This window comes from Lepidochelys kempii, chromosome 10, assembly GCF_965140285.1.
Source record: "Lepidochelys kempii isolate rLepKem1 chromosome 10, rLepKem1.hap1, whole genome shotgun sequence".
Classification (NCBI taxonomy): Eukaryota; Metazoa; Chordata; order Testudines; family Cheloniidae; genus Lepidochelys; species Lepidochelys kempii.
The window spans coordinates 38,063,040-38,079,725 of record NC_136389.1 but is presented as its reverse complement, the minus strand read 5'-3'; the positions used below and the strand labels follow the sequence as shown (position 1 = coordinate 38,079,725).

General features: G+C 43.6%; 2 protein-coding genes across 13 annotated transcripts in view; one reads left to right on the top strand and one right to left on the bottom strand.

Annotated features, from left to right (window-relative positions):
• Positions 1–9,401, top strand: part of IFT140 (intraflagellar transport 140) — a 284,666-nt gene extending 275,265 nt beyond the window's left edge. The window contains exon 30 of the mRNA XM_078854619.1: positions 8,999–9,401. Within this exon, the coding sequence (XP_078710745.1) occupies positions 8,999–9,016 (18 nt within the window). The 3' untranslated portion in view covers positions 9,017–9,401. The remainder of the gene's footprint in view (positions 1–8,998) is intronic.
• Positions 1–16,686, bottom strand: part of TELO2 (telomere maintenance 2) — a 45,932-nt gene that overhangs the window by 24,843 nt on the left and 4,403 nt on the right. For all 12 annotated transcript variants that reach the window (XR_013636413.1, XM_078854620.1, XM_078854621.1 and 9 more), the window contains 6 exons: positions 10,614–10,761; positions 8,933–9,035; positions 7,419–7,487; positions 5,032–5,173; positions 2,630–2,766; positions 1,064–1,155 (listed from right to left, as the gene is read on the bottom strand). Coding sequence is in view for 11 of the 12 variants with exons in the window: in XM_078854620.1 (XP_078710746.1) it covers positions 1,064–1,155; positions 2,630–2,766; positions 5,032–5,173; positions 7,419–7,487; positions 8,933–9,035; positions 10,614–10,761 (691 nt within the window). In the remaining variant the exon portion in view is untranslated. The remainder of the gene's footprint in view (positions 1–1,063; positions 1,156–2,629; positions 2,767–5,031; positions 5,174–7,418; positions 7,488–8,932; positions 9,036–10,613; positions 10,762–16,686) is intronic.

The window sequence follows — 16,686 nt, the reverse complement described above, 5'->3', positions numbered from 1 at the left end:
TAGGAGACTAGATTTTCCAAGGTAACGCTCCCAATCCACACACCCACACCATCTACTGTAGGCATTGGAATCTCATTTCAGTGTGGGTTCACTTAGGATGGTCCAGCTAAGAGGAGAAAAGGCTAGAGTAGCTGTACAGGTGTGGGGAGACCTCATCATGATGGGGGGGGGAGTGGAGATGGCAGACAGCATGAGCTAATTCCCTAGTCTATCACCTGAGCTTGTTTTAGTTCCTAACAAAGATTAAGACTGTGCTAATCGACAGAACCCAAAACATTCTGGGTAAGGGCAGACACACAGTCATCTCAGGGCACAGGAAGCATTGGCCTGTGTATTCTTAAGAGCTATGAAAACCATGAACAAATCAGGAGGCACCATTCAGTAGTGGTTAATATACAAGACAGAGTCAGGACATCTGAGCTCTTCACACAGCTCTAACAGCAATTTGCCATGTAGCCTTGGGCATATCACTTTCACCTCTCCACTTCTCAGTCACTATTTCTACCTCATAGTAGCATTGGGAAGCATCACTCACTGACCTCTGTAAAATGCTTTGAGATCTTCAGACAGCAAATGCCATGGAAGGTCAGAGTATAGACATAAGTTAATGCTATATTTCAGTTAGCAATGGACAGGCTGTCGACACATAGCTCCCAGTCTACTCTGAGGTACCCAAAGATTCCCCAGACCATTTGGGTCATTTCAGGGGCACACAGAATTACAAGAATCCCAAGGAAATGCAGCCATCTGACACAATTCTAAAACATGCTTCCATTTGACCTCTGAACTAGAAACATGCTGGCTGCAGAGAGATAACCAACTGTAATGCAGAGCACGGTGAAGATTACAGCAATTTACACCTTAGTGGATTCTAACAAATATAGACTTCCTGCCTGCAGAGCTGGGATTGTCCGTCTGGAGTTTACCATCCACCAATGTGGAAGGATTATAGTGTCAGAGGTAGGCCCTGACTTTATAACCTTTACTAAGAGTGATTTGCCTGGTATCGGTGCTCACAAATTTTCACACTAGGCAGATATATGGCTATGAGTGGCAATCTCACCCAGCATTTGGCACGTCAGTGACAGGGAGTTGTTGTGGTGCTGTCTGCTTCAGGAGAGACTTTAGCTCTCTGGTCTCATCATCATCTTCATACTAGACATGCAAAATAGAAGTTACTGTATGCAGAGGAGGCTTTTATGTGGATTAAATACAATAAATCTGCAGCAGTTGAAGGCTATGGGAGCTCAGCACCTCTCAGAATTAGGCCTTACTTTTTAAACAGTGAAGGATTAAATGATAAATGCATGTGGAGATTTGCAATCTCAGCCATATGCACCTTTCACACTGGACTCAGGATATACAAGTTATTGCTTGGTCAGACTTGGTCTCAGGGTTATTTATAATCTATAAAGCATTTAACAAACCTGAAGTCACAATGCAGCACTACAGCTGATGCTGTGCAAACAACACTTAGCTGTGTGGCTTAATTCCCATTGAAATGAATGGGAATTGTGTGACTAAATTCCCTACTCAGTCTTGAAAAATCACAACCACCAATGACTTTACACACACCCCTCCTTTTTTTTTTCTTTTTTCTTTCCTTTTTTAGATTCATAGATATTAAGGTCAGAAGAGACCATTATGATCATCTAGTCTGACCTCCTGCACAATGCAGGCCACAGAATCTCACCCACCCACTCCTGTGATAAACCTCTCACCTATGTCTGAGCTATTGAAGTCCTCAAATCGTGGTTTAAAGACTTCAAGGAGCAGAGAATCCTCCAGCAAATGACCCGTGCCCCATGCTACAGAGGCAGGCGAAAAACCTCCAGGACCTCTTCCAATCTGCCCTGGAGGAAAATTCCTTCCCGACCCCAAATATGGCGATCAGCTAAACCCTGAGCACATGGGCAAGATTCACCAGCCAGATACCCAGGAAAGAATTCTCTGTAGTAACTCAGATCCCACCCCATCTAACATCCCATCACAGGCCACTGGGCTTATTTACTATGACTATTTAAAGATCAATTAATTGCCAAAATTATGTAATCCCATCATACCATCTCCTCCATAAACTTATTGAGTTTAATCTTAAAGCCAGATAGGTCTCTTGCCCCCACTGCTTCCCTTGGAAGGCTATTCCAAAACTTCACTCCTCTGATGGTTAGAAACCTTCATCTAATTTCAAGTCTCAACTTCCCTTCTGGATGTTCATCCCAGTTTTAGGATGATTGATGATTGATCAAGTGCTGCATGATATGGAAATCTAGCAGTAGTTTTAATTTTGGAGCTGGCCATCCTAAAAACCCTGTTGTCATGTCAGAGTTCTCTTGGACTCTGCCTCACTGTGACCAAATCCTCCTGAGGTGTGTGCTCTCTCTCTCTCACCACACCCCCATGCACCTCTCACCTTGCACCTGCCCACATCTTCTATGCTGCCTTTGCATCTTTTCAATGCAATTCCATTTTGCAAACTGATATCCCCTCATTCTGAGGGGTATTGGTGCTCCTCTTTCCTTCCAGAGAATAGGGGTCAGCAATGACAGCAGCAACACAACCATCTGCTTTAAAGGGGACATTTCTCCCCATCCCTGCACAACAGAGACAGACATCACTATAGTCTCACCTGGAATTTCAGACTGGGCCCATATGCAGTTATTCTGGCACTGATGCTTTCTGCCACGATCATTCCCAGACGCCGAACCCGTGGCAAGTTGCTGTCCAGGTGGCATTTCATCCCTCCCATCATGCTGGTGAGAAGCTCTGAAAGAACAAGCAGCACATGGCAGAGTGAACACAGCATCCCTGGCTATGGCAGCTCCCCGATAGCACACCCAGCTGAGAGCCCAAATCTTTAGCTACACAGCTCCAACTACAGGCAGAAAGACAGACAAAGGGTCAGGGGTGGAGGCTGACACAGATTCTATACAGCAATTCTCTTTCTGCAGAGTTGTTTTCTTTCCCCATCATGTCAGGAAGGCATGCAGCAGGGCTAGGTTTTGAAGCCAAAACACAATGGTACAAACATCACACATCCTAGAACATTTGTTTTAATAAAACAGTTTCCCAAAATACCAAAAAAGAGTGTTAGGCCAAGTTAATCCCAGGCATAAATTCAATGGCTTCAAAACTGCTGTGACAGATGAAATGGGCTGACTGTGTTATTATGGAAATTGCATCCATTTCGATCGGTGCAGCAACCTGGAACTCACACAGGGAGGATTATTTTTCACCATGTGCCTGAGCTATGACAGGTAATTAATTTCTGAACCCATTGTTCAGAGTGGCAGCTGTCTTTCATCTCTCCAGATAGATTCTGACTGCTGACAGGTTTACCATTATTCACCAATAAAAGCGGACATCTCTCTAACATCAGCCAGTGAAAAATCTGATCATTCATTAACACACCATAGTTAGTATCTATACAAGGCCAGGCTTTAAAAGAAGAATCTTGGGTTGGCTGGAATGAAATAAACTTGTTTTCTAATAAATAGGATTTATGTTTTCAAAGCACTGCATGAAAGTTAATTCACCCTCTCAAGAGCCCCTTGGGTGGTGGGTGAATTATCATTTATTATTTGTATTGTGGTAGCACCAGAAGCCCTAGTCCTGAACCCAGACCCCATTATGCTGGGCGCTGTTCAGACACAGAGTGAAAAAATGGTCCCTGCGATCAGACAAGAGATAACAGGTTGATACAGACAGACAGCCGGGGAGCACAAGCAAACAACGAGAGAGTCCAGTCAGCACGATAGGCTGCGTCTCAGCACACCAGCAGCCTGACCGTTGTTAGTAACTGTCTATGTAATTTTGTTACTTAACAAATATTAATGTAATTTGCAAAGAGGGATCAGAGATGACTTATCCAAAGTCACAAAGTAAGTGTAAGGGCTGGGAACAGAACCCAGGAGTGTTTGACAGCACTATTGCTGCAACAGGTCTCCAGGAGTTCTTTCAGCACCTGGTTCTGAACTGCCAGTGTCTGCTTTAACCATTAGGAAGCACACCTTATCTTAAGCCAGACAGAACATAGCATGCTGAAGAGCAGCACAATGAAGAGCTCTTTCTCTGCCATACATACATCTAACAGGCTGAATGAGTTAATCTACATCAGTCACTGGGTTTAACAAAACATGAGTCATCATACTAGTAGAATCACACAATCAAGGTTTCCCACTCTAAAACAGAGCATCTCCCTTTTGCCTTGCCATTATGACATTATGCTATGATTATGTTCTATATTTCCATGCCCCCATAACCCATATCTGAATTAAATCAGAGTAGATTATGGTTCAGGAGAAGAACAACAGTCCTGGCTAAGACTGAAGAGTGGGAGTCTGAAGGCCTGAGTTCCATTTCTTACAGCAGATCCTCTCTCCAGGACCTTGAGAGACAGGAAGGATGTGATGTGCTCCTTCTCAAAAATCTATGCACCCTACCTCATCACAGAAATGTTCTGAAGATTAACCAATCAATGATTCAAAATGCTATGAGGTCCTCAGAAGGTGCTACAGATGTTCCTATTGCTAGTCAGCATCTCTGACACTGAACTTTCATACTGGTGTTAACAAATTATCTCATTTTTTCAGCAAGGCAGCAGCCTTCCTTAGCCTCCATAGAGTCCAAATCCAAGGCTTTGTTTCAAAATCATCCTGCACTATAAATACTCATATCACAGCAGGATTTTCATGATTTTCCAGACTTCAGAATTTGTGGCTTTCAGTTATTCGGAGATTAAGATAAGGTTCCAAAGTGAAAAATGCACTGAGGAGAAATTGGTTAGGCCCTGATCCTCTAGACAGTTACACACATAAGCAGCATCACTCACATGAATAGCCTCACTGAATTCAGTGGGAGTACTCAAATGATCAGAGCTTGGGTTTGTTTGCAGGATCAGGCCTGCAGGATGTGGAGACAATGGTTATGAGTAGGGGCTTCAAGGACAGAGGACTAAAGAGGGGAAAATTTAGAATACAATGGAGGGAAGGAGACCTCTTTGTTCTTTCCTCTCCTTCCCTCCTCCCTCACCTTGTCCGTTGCTCTCTATTTCAGGCTCCTTCAGGTGGGAAAGGCAGATCAGGATGGCCTTGCTAACATACAGTTGTTGCTCAACTGGAGAGTGTTTCACAGCACTGCTGCTGCCCCAGGTCTCCAGGAGTTCTTTCAGCACCTGGTTCATAAGTTTACAGCATTAGCTAGATGGAATGGATCTGTGCTGCATCGGAAAGTCACTCTCTCACAAACACACACCACACCCTTAGCCAGCCAGGTGGCCTAAGGACTATTCTATCCTTCACTCAGCATAATCAGTCCCTGTAAAGCGTGATGGCCTCTTGCCTAGGTGTAGGGCTCCAGCTCTCCACTGAGAGAATTTTTGTGGCAAGGGTCCTGAATTCCATGGCACCCTGGTGCCACTGGCTGGAAATTCCATGTCAGCTCTGGTTAAATTAAATAATGGAGGTTTTAAATTCAATAGGACAATGACTAATGCAGTCACTGAAGAAAGCCTGGGGTTATCGATTTTTACATTACATTCTATTTATTTTATGCTTACCCCAAAAGAACTCCCAGTGTGCTGAGACTTTTGAGCTGTATGGAGGCGAAGCGTCCCCTCCCCTTTGTGTACAGGGCAGAGGCAACTTAAAATTTTTGGCAGGGAAAGGAACTTTAACAACTAGCTTCCTAAACTAGTAACCAGCAGCCTCTCTGCTACCTGCATTCTCGATCAAACACACAGGACTGATCTCTGATACCCAACATCTGAACATTCCAGTCATAGCCCAATTGAGGTCAGGCCGTCATGGACATTGCTATATATTAACTGACCAAAATCACAGTTATGCGCTTCAGTGAAAAGAAGGAAGTGGAACAAAACAGTCTAAGAGATACAACAGTTACAAAAGGGGAAAATCAGTCCCCCTACATCACAGCAGAATCTCTCTGGATGAGAGTAACCAGACATAGCTCCATTCAGAGCCATTCACCAGTGCTTCATGTGGTGATCAAGAATATTTTAAAGCAGTAAGAGGTACTCCTTCACCTCAGAATAGTAGCTCACTGCCTCCCCTGTGTTGGCTAAAATTCTTTTAATGGATTGCCACTGTCTGAAGGAAAACATTTTAAAAAAACTTAAATCATAGAACTGGAAGGGACCTCAAGTGGTCATCTAGCCCACTCCCCTGCACTCAAGATAGGACTAAGTATTATCTAAACGACCCCTTACAGGCGTTTGTCCAACCTGCTCTTAAAAATCCCCAATGATGGAGATTCCACAACCTCCCTAGGCAATTTATTCCAGTGCTTAACCACTCTGACAGTTAGGAAGTTTTTCTTAATGTCCAACCTGAACCGCCCTTGGTGCAATTTAAGCCCATTGCTTCTTGTCCTATCCTCAGAGGTTAGGAAGAACAATTTTTCTCCCTCCTCCTTGTAACAACCTTTTATGTACCTGAAACCTTATCATGTCCCCTCTCAGTCTTCTCTTCTCCAGACTAAACAAACCCAATTTTTTCAATCTTCCCTCATAGGTCATGTTTTCTAGACCTTTAATCATTTTTGTTGCTCTTCTCTGGACTTTCTCCAATTTGTCCACATCTCTCCTGAAATGTGGCACCCAGAACTGGATACAATACTCCAGTTGAGGCCTAATCAGCGGGGAACAGAGTGGAAGAATTACTTCTTGTGTCTTGCTTACAATACTCCTGCTAATATATGAACTAAAAAGAAGAGCTAAGAGAAGTTTAGTATAAGAAGGGCTTATTAGAAACACCAAGAAAATTATGTTTAGCCTTTCATTTGGTGAGAGCCCAGGGAGTTCTCTGATGTTGTGCCCTAGAAAATATGAGGATGATACTACAGTTAGAGCCTAGGGCTGGGTCTGAGGACTCTTGGGTTTTATTTCCAACTGTCATTGACTCGCTCTCTTTGGATAAGTCACTTCAAATCACTTCTCCCCCATCTATAAAATGGATCTATCTCACAGGGGAGTTGTGAGGCTTGGGGATCCACAGATGTGAGATGCTACAGAAGTACAATGTATCATTAGAAGCTCTGGGAGGACTGTGGCCTGTTTAAGTGGGATGGCAACTCTTCCTTCATTCTGAGCCACATTTCCTTCCTTTTCCATTCCCCCTTCCTTCTCAATGTTCCTTGGTGGCCATCTTAACTACTTTTCTAGAGATGAGACAGAATGACAGTGATTCCTATGAAGAGGACTTCTCTGCTACACTTTAATGAGGCCAGCAGCTCTGTCCAGGACCACCATGGGGGCATTCTTTATCACCCCATTCACACAGGTGACCCTCATTATCAGCTTCATCGAACAGCACTGAAGCGTCACAGATACTGGAACAAAATGAGGGTTCCGGAGTAAAAATTCCAACCTAAATATATATCACTGAAAGTACCTAACTTACTTTGATCAATAAGGAACGTCGAAGGCTGTCTAGGGCCAGGTATCCAAGGAGATTCTGTAGCATTGCAGTCTACAATGAAAACAGTAGGATTAGTTATACTGAGCAGGAGAGTGAGTTTGTATGTGTATGGGGGTGGGGGGGATGTGAGAAAACCTGGATTTGTGCAGGAAATAGCCCAACTTGATTGTCATGCACATTGTGTAAAGAGTTGTCACTTTGGATGGGCTATCACCAGCAGGAGAGTGAATTTGTGTGGGGGGGTGGAGGGTGAGAAAACCTGGATTTGTGCTGGAAATGGCCCACCTGATGATCACTTTAGATAAGCTATTACCAGCAAGACAGTGGGGTGGGAGGAGGTATTGGTTCATATTCTCTCTGTATATATAAAGTCTGCTGCAGTTTCCACGATATGCATCTGATGAAGTGAGCTGTAGCTCACGAAAGCTTATGCTCTAATAAATTGGTTAGTCTCTAAGGTGCCACAAGTACTCCTTTTCTTTTTGCGAATACAGACTAACACGGCTGTTACTCTGAAACTGAGCAGAAAGTTACTCATCAGCAAGGACTTTACACACTCACTCTCTCTCCCCATCCACCCCCCCATTCCGAGTGATTTGATCAGAATGTTCAGGGACCAAAGATTGTGCAGAGTTTATGCAAACCCACATCACTCTTAGGAAAGTTAGAGCATATTACTGTGCCTGGGTATTTCAGTGCCCAAATTATTTCAGATCACACAGTTTCAGTGATGTCTACGGCACCCAAGAGAGGGTTCCCGCTAGTAAAAACTCCACTGAACCAACCCCTGCACAGCAAGTCTTATTTAAAATATTGCTCCTACTATTAAACAAAAGAAACATGTGAAGTCAGGGAACCTTGTCCTTCCCTTTGTTGAAGTCTTGTGCCTCTCTCCCACCCACAATCTAGTTAACGTTCAAGGTGCTCCAGAACATAAGGCAGAGCACAATCTTCACATGGGCTCTAGTGCTCACCCACTGCCCTGTTTCACTTCCACATCATTTCTCTCCAACATCTGAGGATACAGATAATTCCAAATCAAACTCGGAGCTCTTCCAGTGCACTCCTCCTCCCTGTCCTCTTTGGGGGATGAGGTCAAGCATGCTCCCAGCCTCTCCCCCTGGATTCTAGATGGGATCAGGGCCTCTACCTCCCCAGACTGCTGATGTCACATGCAAATCCTCCCTTGGTTCCTAGGAGGAAAGGTGACAACACTGCTGGTCACCACAGATTGACTTACAAGGCAGAATACAAACCTAGTGTCTTGAAAGGGACCACCTGGTCTGCCTTACTGGACAGGGAGAAGTTATAGAAATCTTCAGCCAAGGTCCAAGTATATGTGAGGAGTAGGGAATCTGGGGAAAGGCTTCAGAATAAATCCCACAACCAGAGACCTAGAGCTTACCTGGACAAGAATTCAGCACTTTGAAAAACGTTGGCCTTCCTAACAGCTAGGATGGCTTACATTCCCCATATTGACACAGCAGAGCCCTTACCGCGTAGCTGTACTGCAGGAGTAGCAGCTTTTGGGTCACCACAAATTGAGCTTTCTTGTTTTTCAGAACCAGATTCCCCAGTAATCGAGACAAGACATCCGCCCTAGCAAGACAGGTCAGCAGCAAACTATCAGGGATCCATTTATCTGAACTGCTTCAGGCTGATTTCAATCTTATCATGATTGTATAAGTGGCTGCCCATTTGCAATATAATCAAAAGTCCTAGATCAGTCAAACAGCCTTCCACGTGGTAGCAGTGCATGGAAGGCTGTTTGACAACTACAGAAGTGATTAATAAGGCAAAAAGATCCAGTGCTGTCTGAAATGGTGTCGAAGGATTAGCAGTGAAGGAATCCCCAGCTATTCCAGTCCCAACCTTTCCCAGGAAGTGGCACCATGTAGAATGATGGCGCACAGGCTGAGAACCTTCAAGAACGAACGTATAGGTGTTTATACACCTGAGGGAATTATGCACCAAAAAATTAAAAATTATCCGCACAATATTTTAAATTTCTGCAAATTTTTTTTCCTCAATAACTAAATGTGGCTCCAGAATGGCAGTGGGGAGCACAGACTACTGGCTGCACTGAGGTGGGAGATCACCCTGAAGCCCACACCTCCTCCAGTACAGGGACTCGGCAGTGAGGCTGCACCTGACCCTGACACAGTGCAAGGGCTGGGCCTGCCCCAGAAACACCCCAGGGCCCTACCCCCCTGTACCCGGCGCACCAGGTGTGGCTGGGCAGGCTCAACCCAACCAGATCCAAGTGTGGAGGGATGCAGGTGTGCAGTGAGAGGTTTCTGTGTGGGGCAGTCTGGGTGCGGGTAAGCTCAGTGGGAGATCTGGATGCACAGGGACTCGTGGGGTGCAGGGGGCAATGGGACTCTACAGGGGATCCAGGTGATGGTGGTTGGGCTCAGTGTGGAGGTCTGGGTGTGGCGAGATGGGACTGGGGGGAGAAGGGGTCCAGCTGGTTGGGGCTCAGTGGGGTGGGGGTCTGGGGGGCTTGTTGGATGGGTGTAGGGGAGTGGGGCTTGTCAGGGTGAGGGTTCGATGGGCCTGCTTAATGGGGGATCCCCAGCTGCTGCCGAGGGGATGCCACATGCCAGGCTCCTGCTTCCCCCCCGCGCTTCCCCATTCCCTTTTCTTCTCCAACCCCCTCCCCTCACTCCCACATTCCCCTCCCTCTCCCCTATTCCACCCCCCCTTCCTTCCCCACTGCCTCTTCTCCCCACCCCCCTTACCCAGCCCCACCACAGGCACTCACTGTTCCACAGAAAATGGAAAGGGTCCCAGCACACAGAAGAGGAGCACAACTAGCACTAGGACCCAGGAGGCTGTGTTCTGCTGCAGAGTCAGCGGAGCCCCAAACGCAGCCTCTGAGCTGGGCAGCTCTGCGTTTCCAGAAATGGGGGTGGGGGCAGTGGCATGTAACCCCGTGTGCCCCCCAGGCCTCACCTCTATTTGGGGAGCAATCCCCCCCCCAAAAAAAACTGCATACATGGTTGCCCCCCACCCCTCCCCAGCTTCCCTTTGCTTCCCCGCTGTTTTCTGCAGGGAAAAGCAGGAAATCTGCAGAGAGGCTGTTTTCTGCGGGCGCACAGTTCCGCAGAATCCCCCCAGGAGTAAGGTGTACCTAGAACAACTACTTCCCTCTCCCCACAAATCTTGATTTCTTACCCTGGTGCTTTCTGAACAAAGCCACAAACCACTGCTTCCATCCAACGATCTGGCACACACTCGACCAGTCGCCAGCACATCCTCTGCCAGATGCAGTCCACCTTGGTGAGATCCATTAGGCGTGGTACCAACATATTCAGAATTTCTTCTGTATTGGGACAGAACAAAAGGAAGCTCACTGATTGGAGGGAGCTGGGGCAATAGCCCACTACATAATCCATATAGATGGTTTGCAAAATCAAGCTGCTTACAGAGAGATAAACATGAAGACAATGCCCTTTCCAACACAAGTTTGCCCCTAATGATTCAGCACCTACAACACACAATTCTTTTAACAGGTATGCCCTGCCTGCAGGTTCACCTGGCCTTTTACTTGTAGCCCTAGTAGCTGTGACACAGGCAGACCAGGTGTCAGCTCATGCCAAGGCACACAGGTATCCACTGAACACTGGTTCCAGCTATGTATTTGTCAGTCTGGTTCACCTGTGTGTTAGTATTGTTCAAATAGGTATTAGAATTATAAGTATGTGTTTAGTGTGGTATGCTTATAAGAAGCATACGGGATTTTCTTTAGGGGAAAAGGCAATATGCCACGTTTACTGAAGATACAACAATTAGCATATGCATTTAATTACACCACACAGACATACATACAGTTTTGCCAGTGAAAGGGACTTTAAAAAAGCTAAAGCAAATAGCAAAATAAAAGTGTATAAAAAATTATGTTAAAACGTGTGCGAAATTGTGTGCGGTATGCTCAGGACAAGGCTCGTCCTCTGCATTGACAACCCATGATGCACCAACGAAGGCTTGGGCCGTGGCACAGAGCTCAAATTAATTTTATTAATAAATTGCCAAGAAGGAAGGAAGGATTCCAAAGTTTATTAGTAATAATTAATTCCTTTTCAAAATGTGTTAAGTCATTTCCTACTAAAAATAATAGCAGCAGGGTAGTGGCCAAAGTTTTTTTAATAAAGTAATATGTAAATATGGCACCCCCAAAATAATAAATTCTAATAATAAGGGAGCCTTTGTTAAAAAAAAAAAAATCTTTACAATAATAATACAAGCCTTGGAAATTAAACAAAAGCTCCATATACCACACTGGCCTCAGTCCACTATTAAAAAATTGCTCCAAAAAATAGTAAATCACACACTCACAAAAAATACCTGGCTAAATAAACTGCCTCTAACTTTGGCTGCCATCCACAGCAGCTAAAAACAAAAATTTAACCCTTTCAAATTCTGTTTGAACATTCAATGTGCCTAATAATTAATTCTAGTTACCGAATACAGAATAATAAAAAAAAGCTCTAATATAATATAATAGCATAATTATTTTCAACGGCTCAAACAATTACAAAAAAAATAAAACCACCCTCCAGTAAAGGGTTAATCAGGCCATCGAACACAAACAACAAAATTCAAAAACAAAGGCCCACAAAGGCAGCCTTGTAAAAAAAACCGGGGAACCAAGTCAGGTACCTTAAAATAAAAAAAAGGGGTCACTCACTAAAATCAAAATGAATAGGCCCTTACTCCATAGTGGACTGCCTTAGCCCTTGGGTATGCCACATAAAAAAAAAAAAAAAAAGGAAAACTGAAATGGGTACATGTTTCACAAATTAAATTGTTTACATAAATAATGTTGTTTAAATTCTTTGCAAAAAAACCCAACCTGGAACCCGAGCACAAGGTGCTGCTTAACCACCACAATTTTAATCCACAACAAATAGAACTCCAGTGTAAGGTCTGGCTTTACCTGCTTCTGAAAACTTTTAGCACCCAAATAATTAAAGCAATCATTTAAAAAAAAATAAAAAATAAAAAAAAATGCAGGCTTCCTTATAAGCCAATATTTAAAAAATAATTCACTCCCTGCCAACCAATCATGGATTCCTAGCAATAATCCAGTGATCATCATAAAATGGTATAATAAAACTACTAGCCAACTCTTGAAAGCCTTAAAAAACAAAACAAAAAAATACCTAATATGTATGCCTGGGAAGGGGAAGTGGAACTTAAGGTTCACCTTATAAACATCACAAAAATACCAAATCACTAAAAAAATAGGGGTTAGAACAAAAAAGTCCCTATAAAAATACCACCTAAAGTTCCAACTACCCACAATCACCATATCAGTAAAATAAGCCTGTTAAAACAGGAACAATACTAACAGTTACTGTGGAATACTGTCCAATACCCCGTAGTAAATTAAACCTATGGTTCCTGAACACATGCTCCAAAACCTGGACCAAAAAAAAAATATGCATTTGAAAAAGGTACCCCAATTAAAAAAAAAAAATTATTTGTGACTCAAAGTAATCCAGTAAAAGTATTGTTAAATCCACTATTAATAAAAATAAAAATTGGTATGTATTAAATTAGTTGAACATGTCTAAATTAAAACCTAACTGTTCACCCTACTCCTTTCCTATTATATCGGCCTAAATAAAAACACAACACTCCAATGTCTAAGCAAAACAAAATATAGTAGACACCATATTAAAAAAAAAAGTTAAATTTAAAGCAAAAATGATAAATACTGTAAACCTAAATTAATTAAAAATAAAGTTTCTTGTCACAACTGCAAAATAGTTTCATTCACAAGCAGGCAAATAATACTGTGGATTTCATAAAATTAGGAAATAAAACTGCCTTGGCCATAAAATGTACTAAAATGCAAATTCTTAGTTTAGCATCACTAAAACACAAAATGTTTCGGGTAATATCTAAAAATGTTCAAATATTAACGCATCTTTTAAAACAATAAAAAAGGTCCTTGTTTAACACCTACAAATATAAATGAATGCAATATGTTTCCAGCATGGTTAAGCCTAATTTGTTAAGTAAAATTATTGTTAAAATTGCTCACCAACAATCTGTAAAAACAAAAATATAAAAAATAAGCCCACTTCCAAAATTAATCACAGGATCCTTTTGGCTACACGAGTTATAGGTCTGTGGGCTAAAAAAAATTATTGAATACCCAAGGGTGTACAAAATGAAGCCTCAAAAATGGGTGTTCTTGTCCCTACCTGTCACCACAAAACCATATAGCAAAAATACATCACTGGGGGAACAAACTAGACAAAGTGACACATGTACAACGACAATGTGTATGTATTACATCCTGAGAAACAGTATTTTGGGAAAATACAAGTATCAGCCAACCCCCAGTAAATAAATGTAGATATAATGCCCAGGTATTATATACTAGCAATCACACATACTATTTATCAAAAACAAAAAAGCACAGAGCACAGCCACCCCAGTTAATTTCTCTCTTACCCTTGGCCTAGATTGGCACAATCTAATTAATCGCCTAAAGGTAAACAAAGGTAACTCAGTTTTTACAACAGACACAGAGAAATATAGGAAAGTGTGTCATTCAAATATGTCATGCAAATAAAAACATGCTAAAACTTGCTAGGTCTTAACAAAGAAAAACCAACAGAAACCTAAAAGCCTATCACTGGTACGAGGTTTTAACAGGCTGGTCCCCAACTTTTAAAGGCATATCATGTTGTTGGGAACACTGGGGCATGGCCACTAGGTAACTCGAGGGGATGGAAGACCACGAGTGTCGATGAAGCCCCCTTGCACTAGGCCCCGGTGTCCTTGGCCCCCCTCCTGCCTGGAGGCACTCGCAGCAGCTCTGCGTGCTAGGCCCAAGTGTCCTTGGCCCCCCCGCCTGGAGGCACACACAGCAGTTATGCTGAAAATCTGCAACAGTATGTTGCAGAGTCAGACTGCCTAAAACTAAGCAAGGCCAAACAAAAAAAATATAAAAAAACAATGCTAAATAAAGCAGCTTTATATATAGTTTAACAAATACAAAAAATCAAAAAACTAGCTGGGAACTAAATTGGCTGGCTATATAAATACTTAAAGCAGCTTGCTATTAAATAAGTATGCTAAAAAAAAAAAAATGTATAAAAGCGTGTGTAACTTCCTGCTCTGTTGTACAGGATTTGAAATTCAAATCTCCCTGTACCTTTTTAAAGCTTCAAATAAACTTTTCTGCTTCTCCACCCCGTTGTAATTATTGGGTGCAGCACACCGGGTAACGAACCAACTCAAGCTGTTGTTCAGCCTCTCGGCACTGGGTGCCGGCAACAGCTTTTGGCGTCCCTGGGTGGGCGACGAGGCTGCAATTTAGCCTTGCCCGGACCCCTCCTGGAGGTCGAGGATTGCGGCAAGAACCGACGCCCAGCGCGCACCGGTGAGTTCATCGGGGGCCTCGGAGGAGACGCGATTTAATCGACCCCAGAGGGCACAACGGTGCAACGCACTCATATAGTGGAGAAGCAGTTGTGGACGGCGGTGAAGAACCGGTCCCTTAGACGTGGGGAAGGAGCAGCTACAGGACGGCGGTGAAGAACCGGTCCCTTGAATAAGGTAGGAACCTTTTAAAATCCGAATTATATGCTCTGTTGGAACCTGGGAACGCCCAGAGTTACCCTGTAGGTATGGAACAGGAACAGAGCTCAGAAGTTAGGGCACGGTGTACGCCCCTAAAGTGCATTCTAGCAAACTGGAAGGTATTTGGTGCGGATCCAATAACTAAAAGCCAATTAAAACAATTCTGTACAGTTGACTGGCCTCAATATCAACTAGAGGACCAGGAGTGGTGGCCACCAGGAGGGTCAATTAATTACAACACGATCCTTCAGTTACTCCTGTTCTGTCAAAAACCAAAAAAATAAAATAAACATATGTATGCGCATTTGTTTCTGACTTTATGTACTCAACCAGATATTTTACAGCGCTGTAATCTGACTCCAACTGGTTCGGTAGCAGCTAATGTTAGTCCCCAGACCCCCACCCCCACTGTAATGGCAGAGCCGGTGTCCCCTTCGGCCCCTACACCCACACCTTGTAAGTCCCCAATGGTTGGCCTATACCCCTTAATCACCGAAACTAAAGTCGCCCGGTCTGAATCAGACAGGCGTCCTGCCACAACTATACAAGTTTACATCCATGTGCCATTCAATCCAATAAACTTAGCAGCTTTCAAAGCACAGGCAAAAAAGTTTTCCACCAACCCAAGCAGGTTTATATCAGTCTTTGAGGGGTGCCTCAGTAGTCACAAACCGGACTGGAATAATTGTAATATCCTCCTGAAAACCCTGTTATCTAAGGTAAAGAGGAATCAAGTTACAGCTAAGGCAAGGGGAGCGTCAGCTTTCAAGCAAAAAAAAGAAAGCTATCTGTCAAATTCCTACCCCAAGTAACCGTAAGCGGCTCAGGGCATTTCTGGGTATGGCAGGCTTTTGCAGGATATAAATCCCAGAGTTTGAACTGTGGGCTAAACCCCTGTACCAAATATCTCTGCCAGGAGAGTGGCCCTCAAGTTTGTTAAAAAGCTCATTCCTCGCTTTAAACTCCCCCTGTAAATAAAATCTAACAATAAAATACACTTCACATCAAAAATCATTCAAAGCATCTCACATGCCTTACAAATCCCCTGAAAACTCCATACGCCCTGGAGACCGCAAGCCAGTGGTGTAGTGAAGCGTACCAATCAGACCCTTAAACAGCATCTCTCAAAAGTGTGCCAAAAAGCCTCACTGCAATGGCCTAATGCTTTGCCCCTCATCCTACTCCGTATCCGCGTTCTCCCAAAGGGTAGATTAGGGCTCAGTCCCTTTAAAATTATGTTTAAAAGGGCATGGCCTATAAATGGCACCCCGGTTCTGTCAGGGGAATAAAAGTTGGGTAATGTTTTTTTGTCACAGTATATGTGTTCCCTGTCTGCTGTTCTCTTGTCTCTTCACAGGTATACCAAGAATTCCCAGCCTCTCCCCTTGGACTCTCCCGTTCACTCCTTACAGCCCGGTGACTCTGTGCTTGTTCGCACCTGGAAAGACGAGCCTCTCCAAAAAAAGTGGAAAGGACCCTATACCGTCCTGCTAATTTCCCATACAGTGGCAAAAATTTAAAATTCAAATCTCCCTGTACCTTTTTAAAGCTTCAAATAAACTTTTCTGCTTCTCCACCCCGTTATAATTATTAAATGCAGCACACCAAGTAACAAACCAACTCAAGCTGTTGTTCAGCCTCTCGGCAC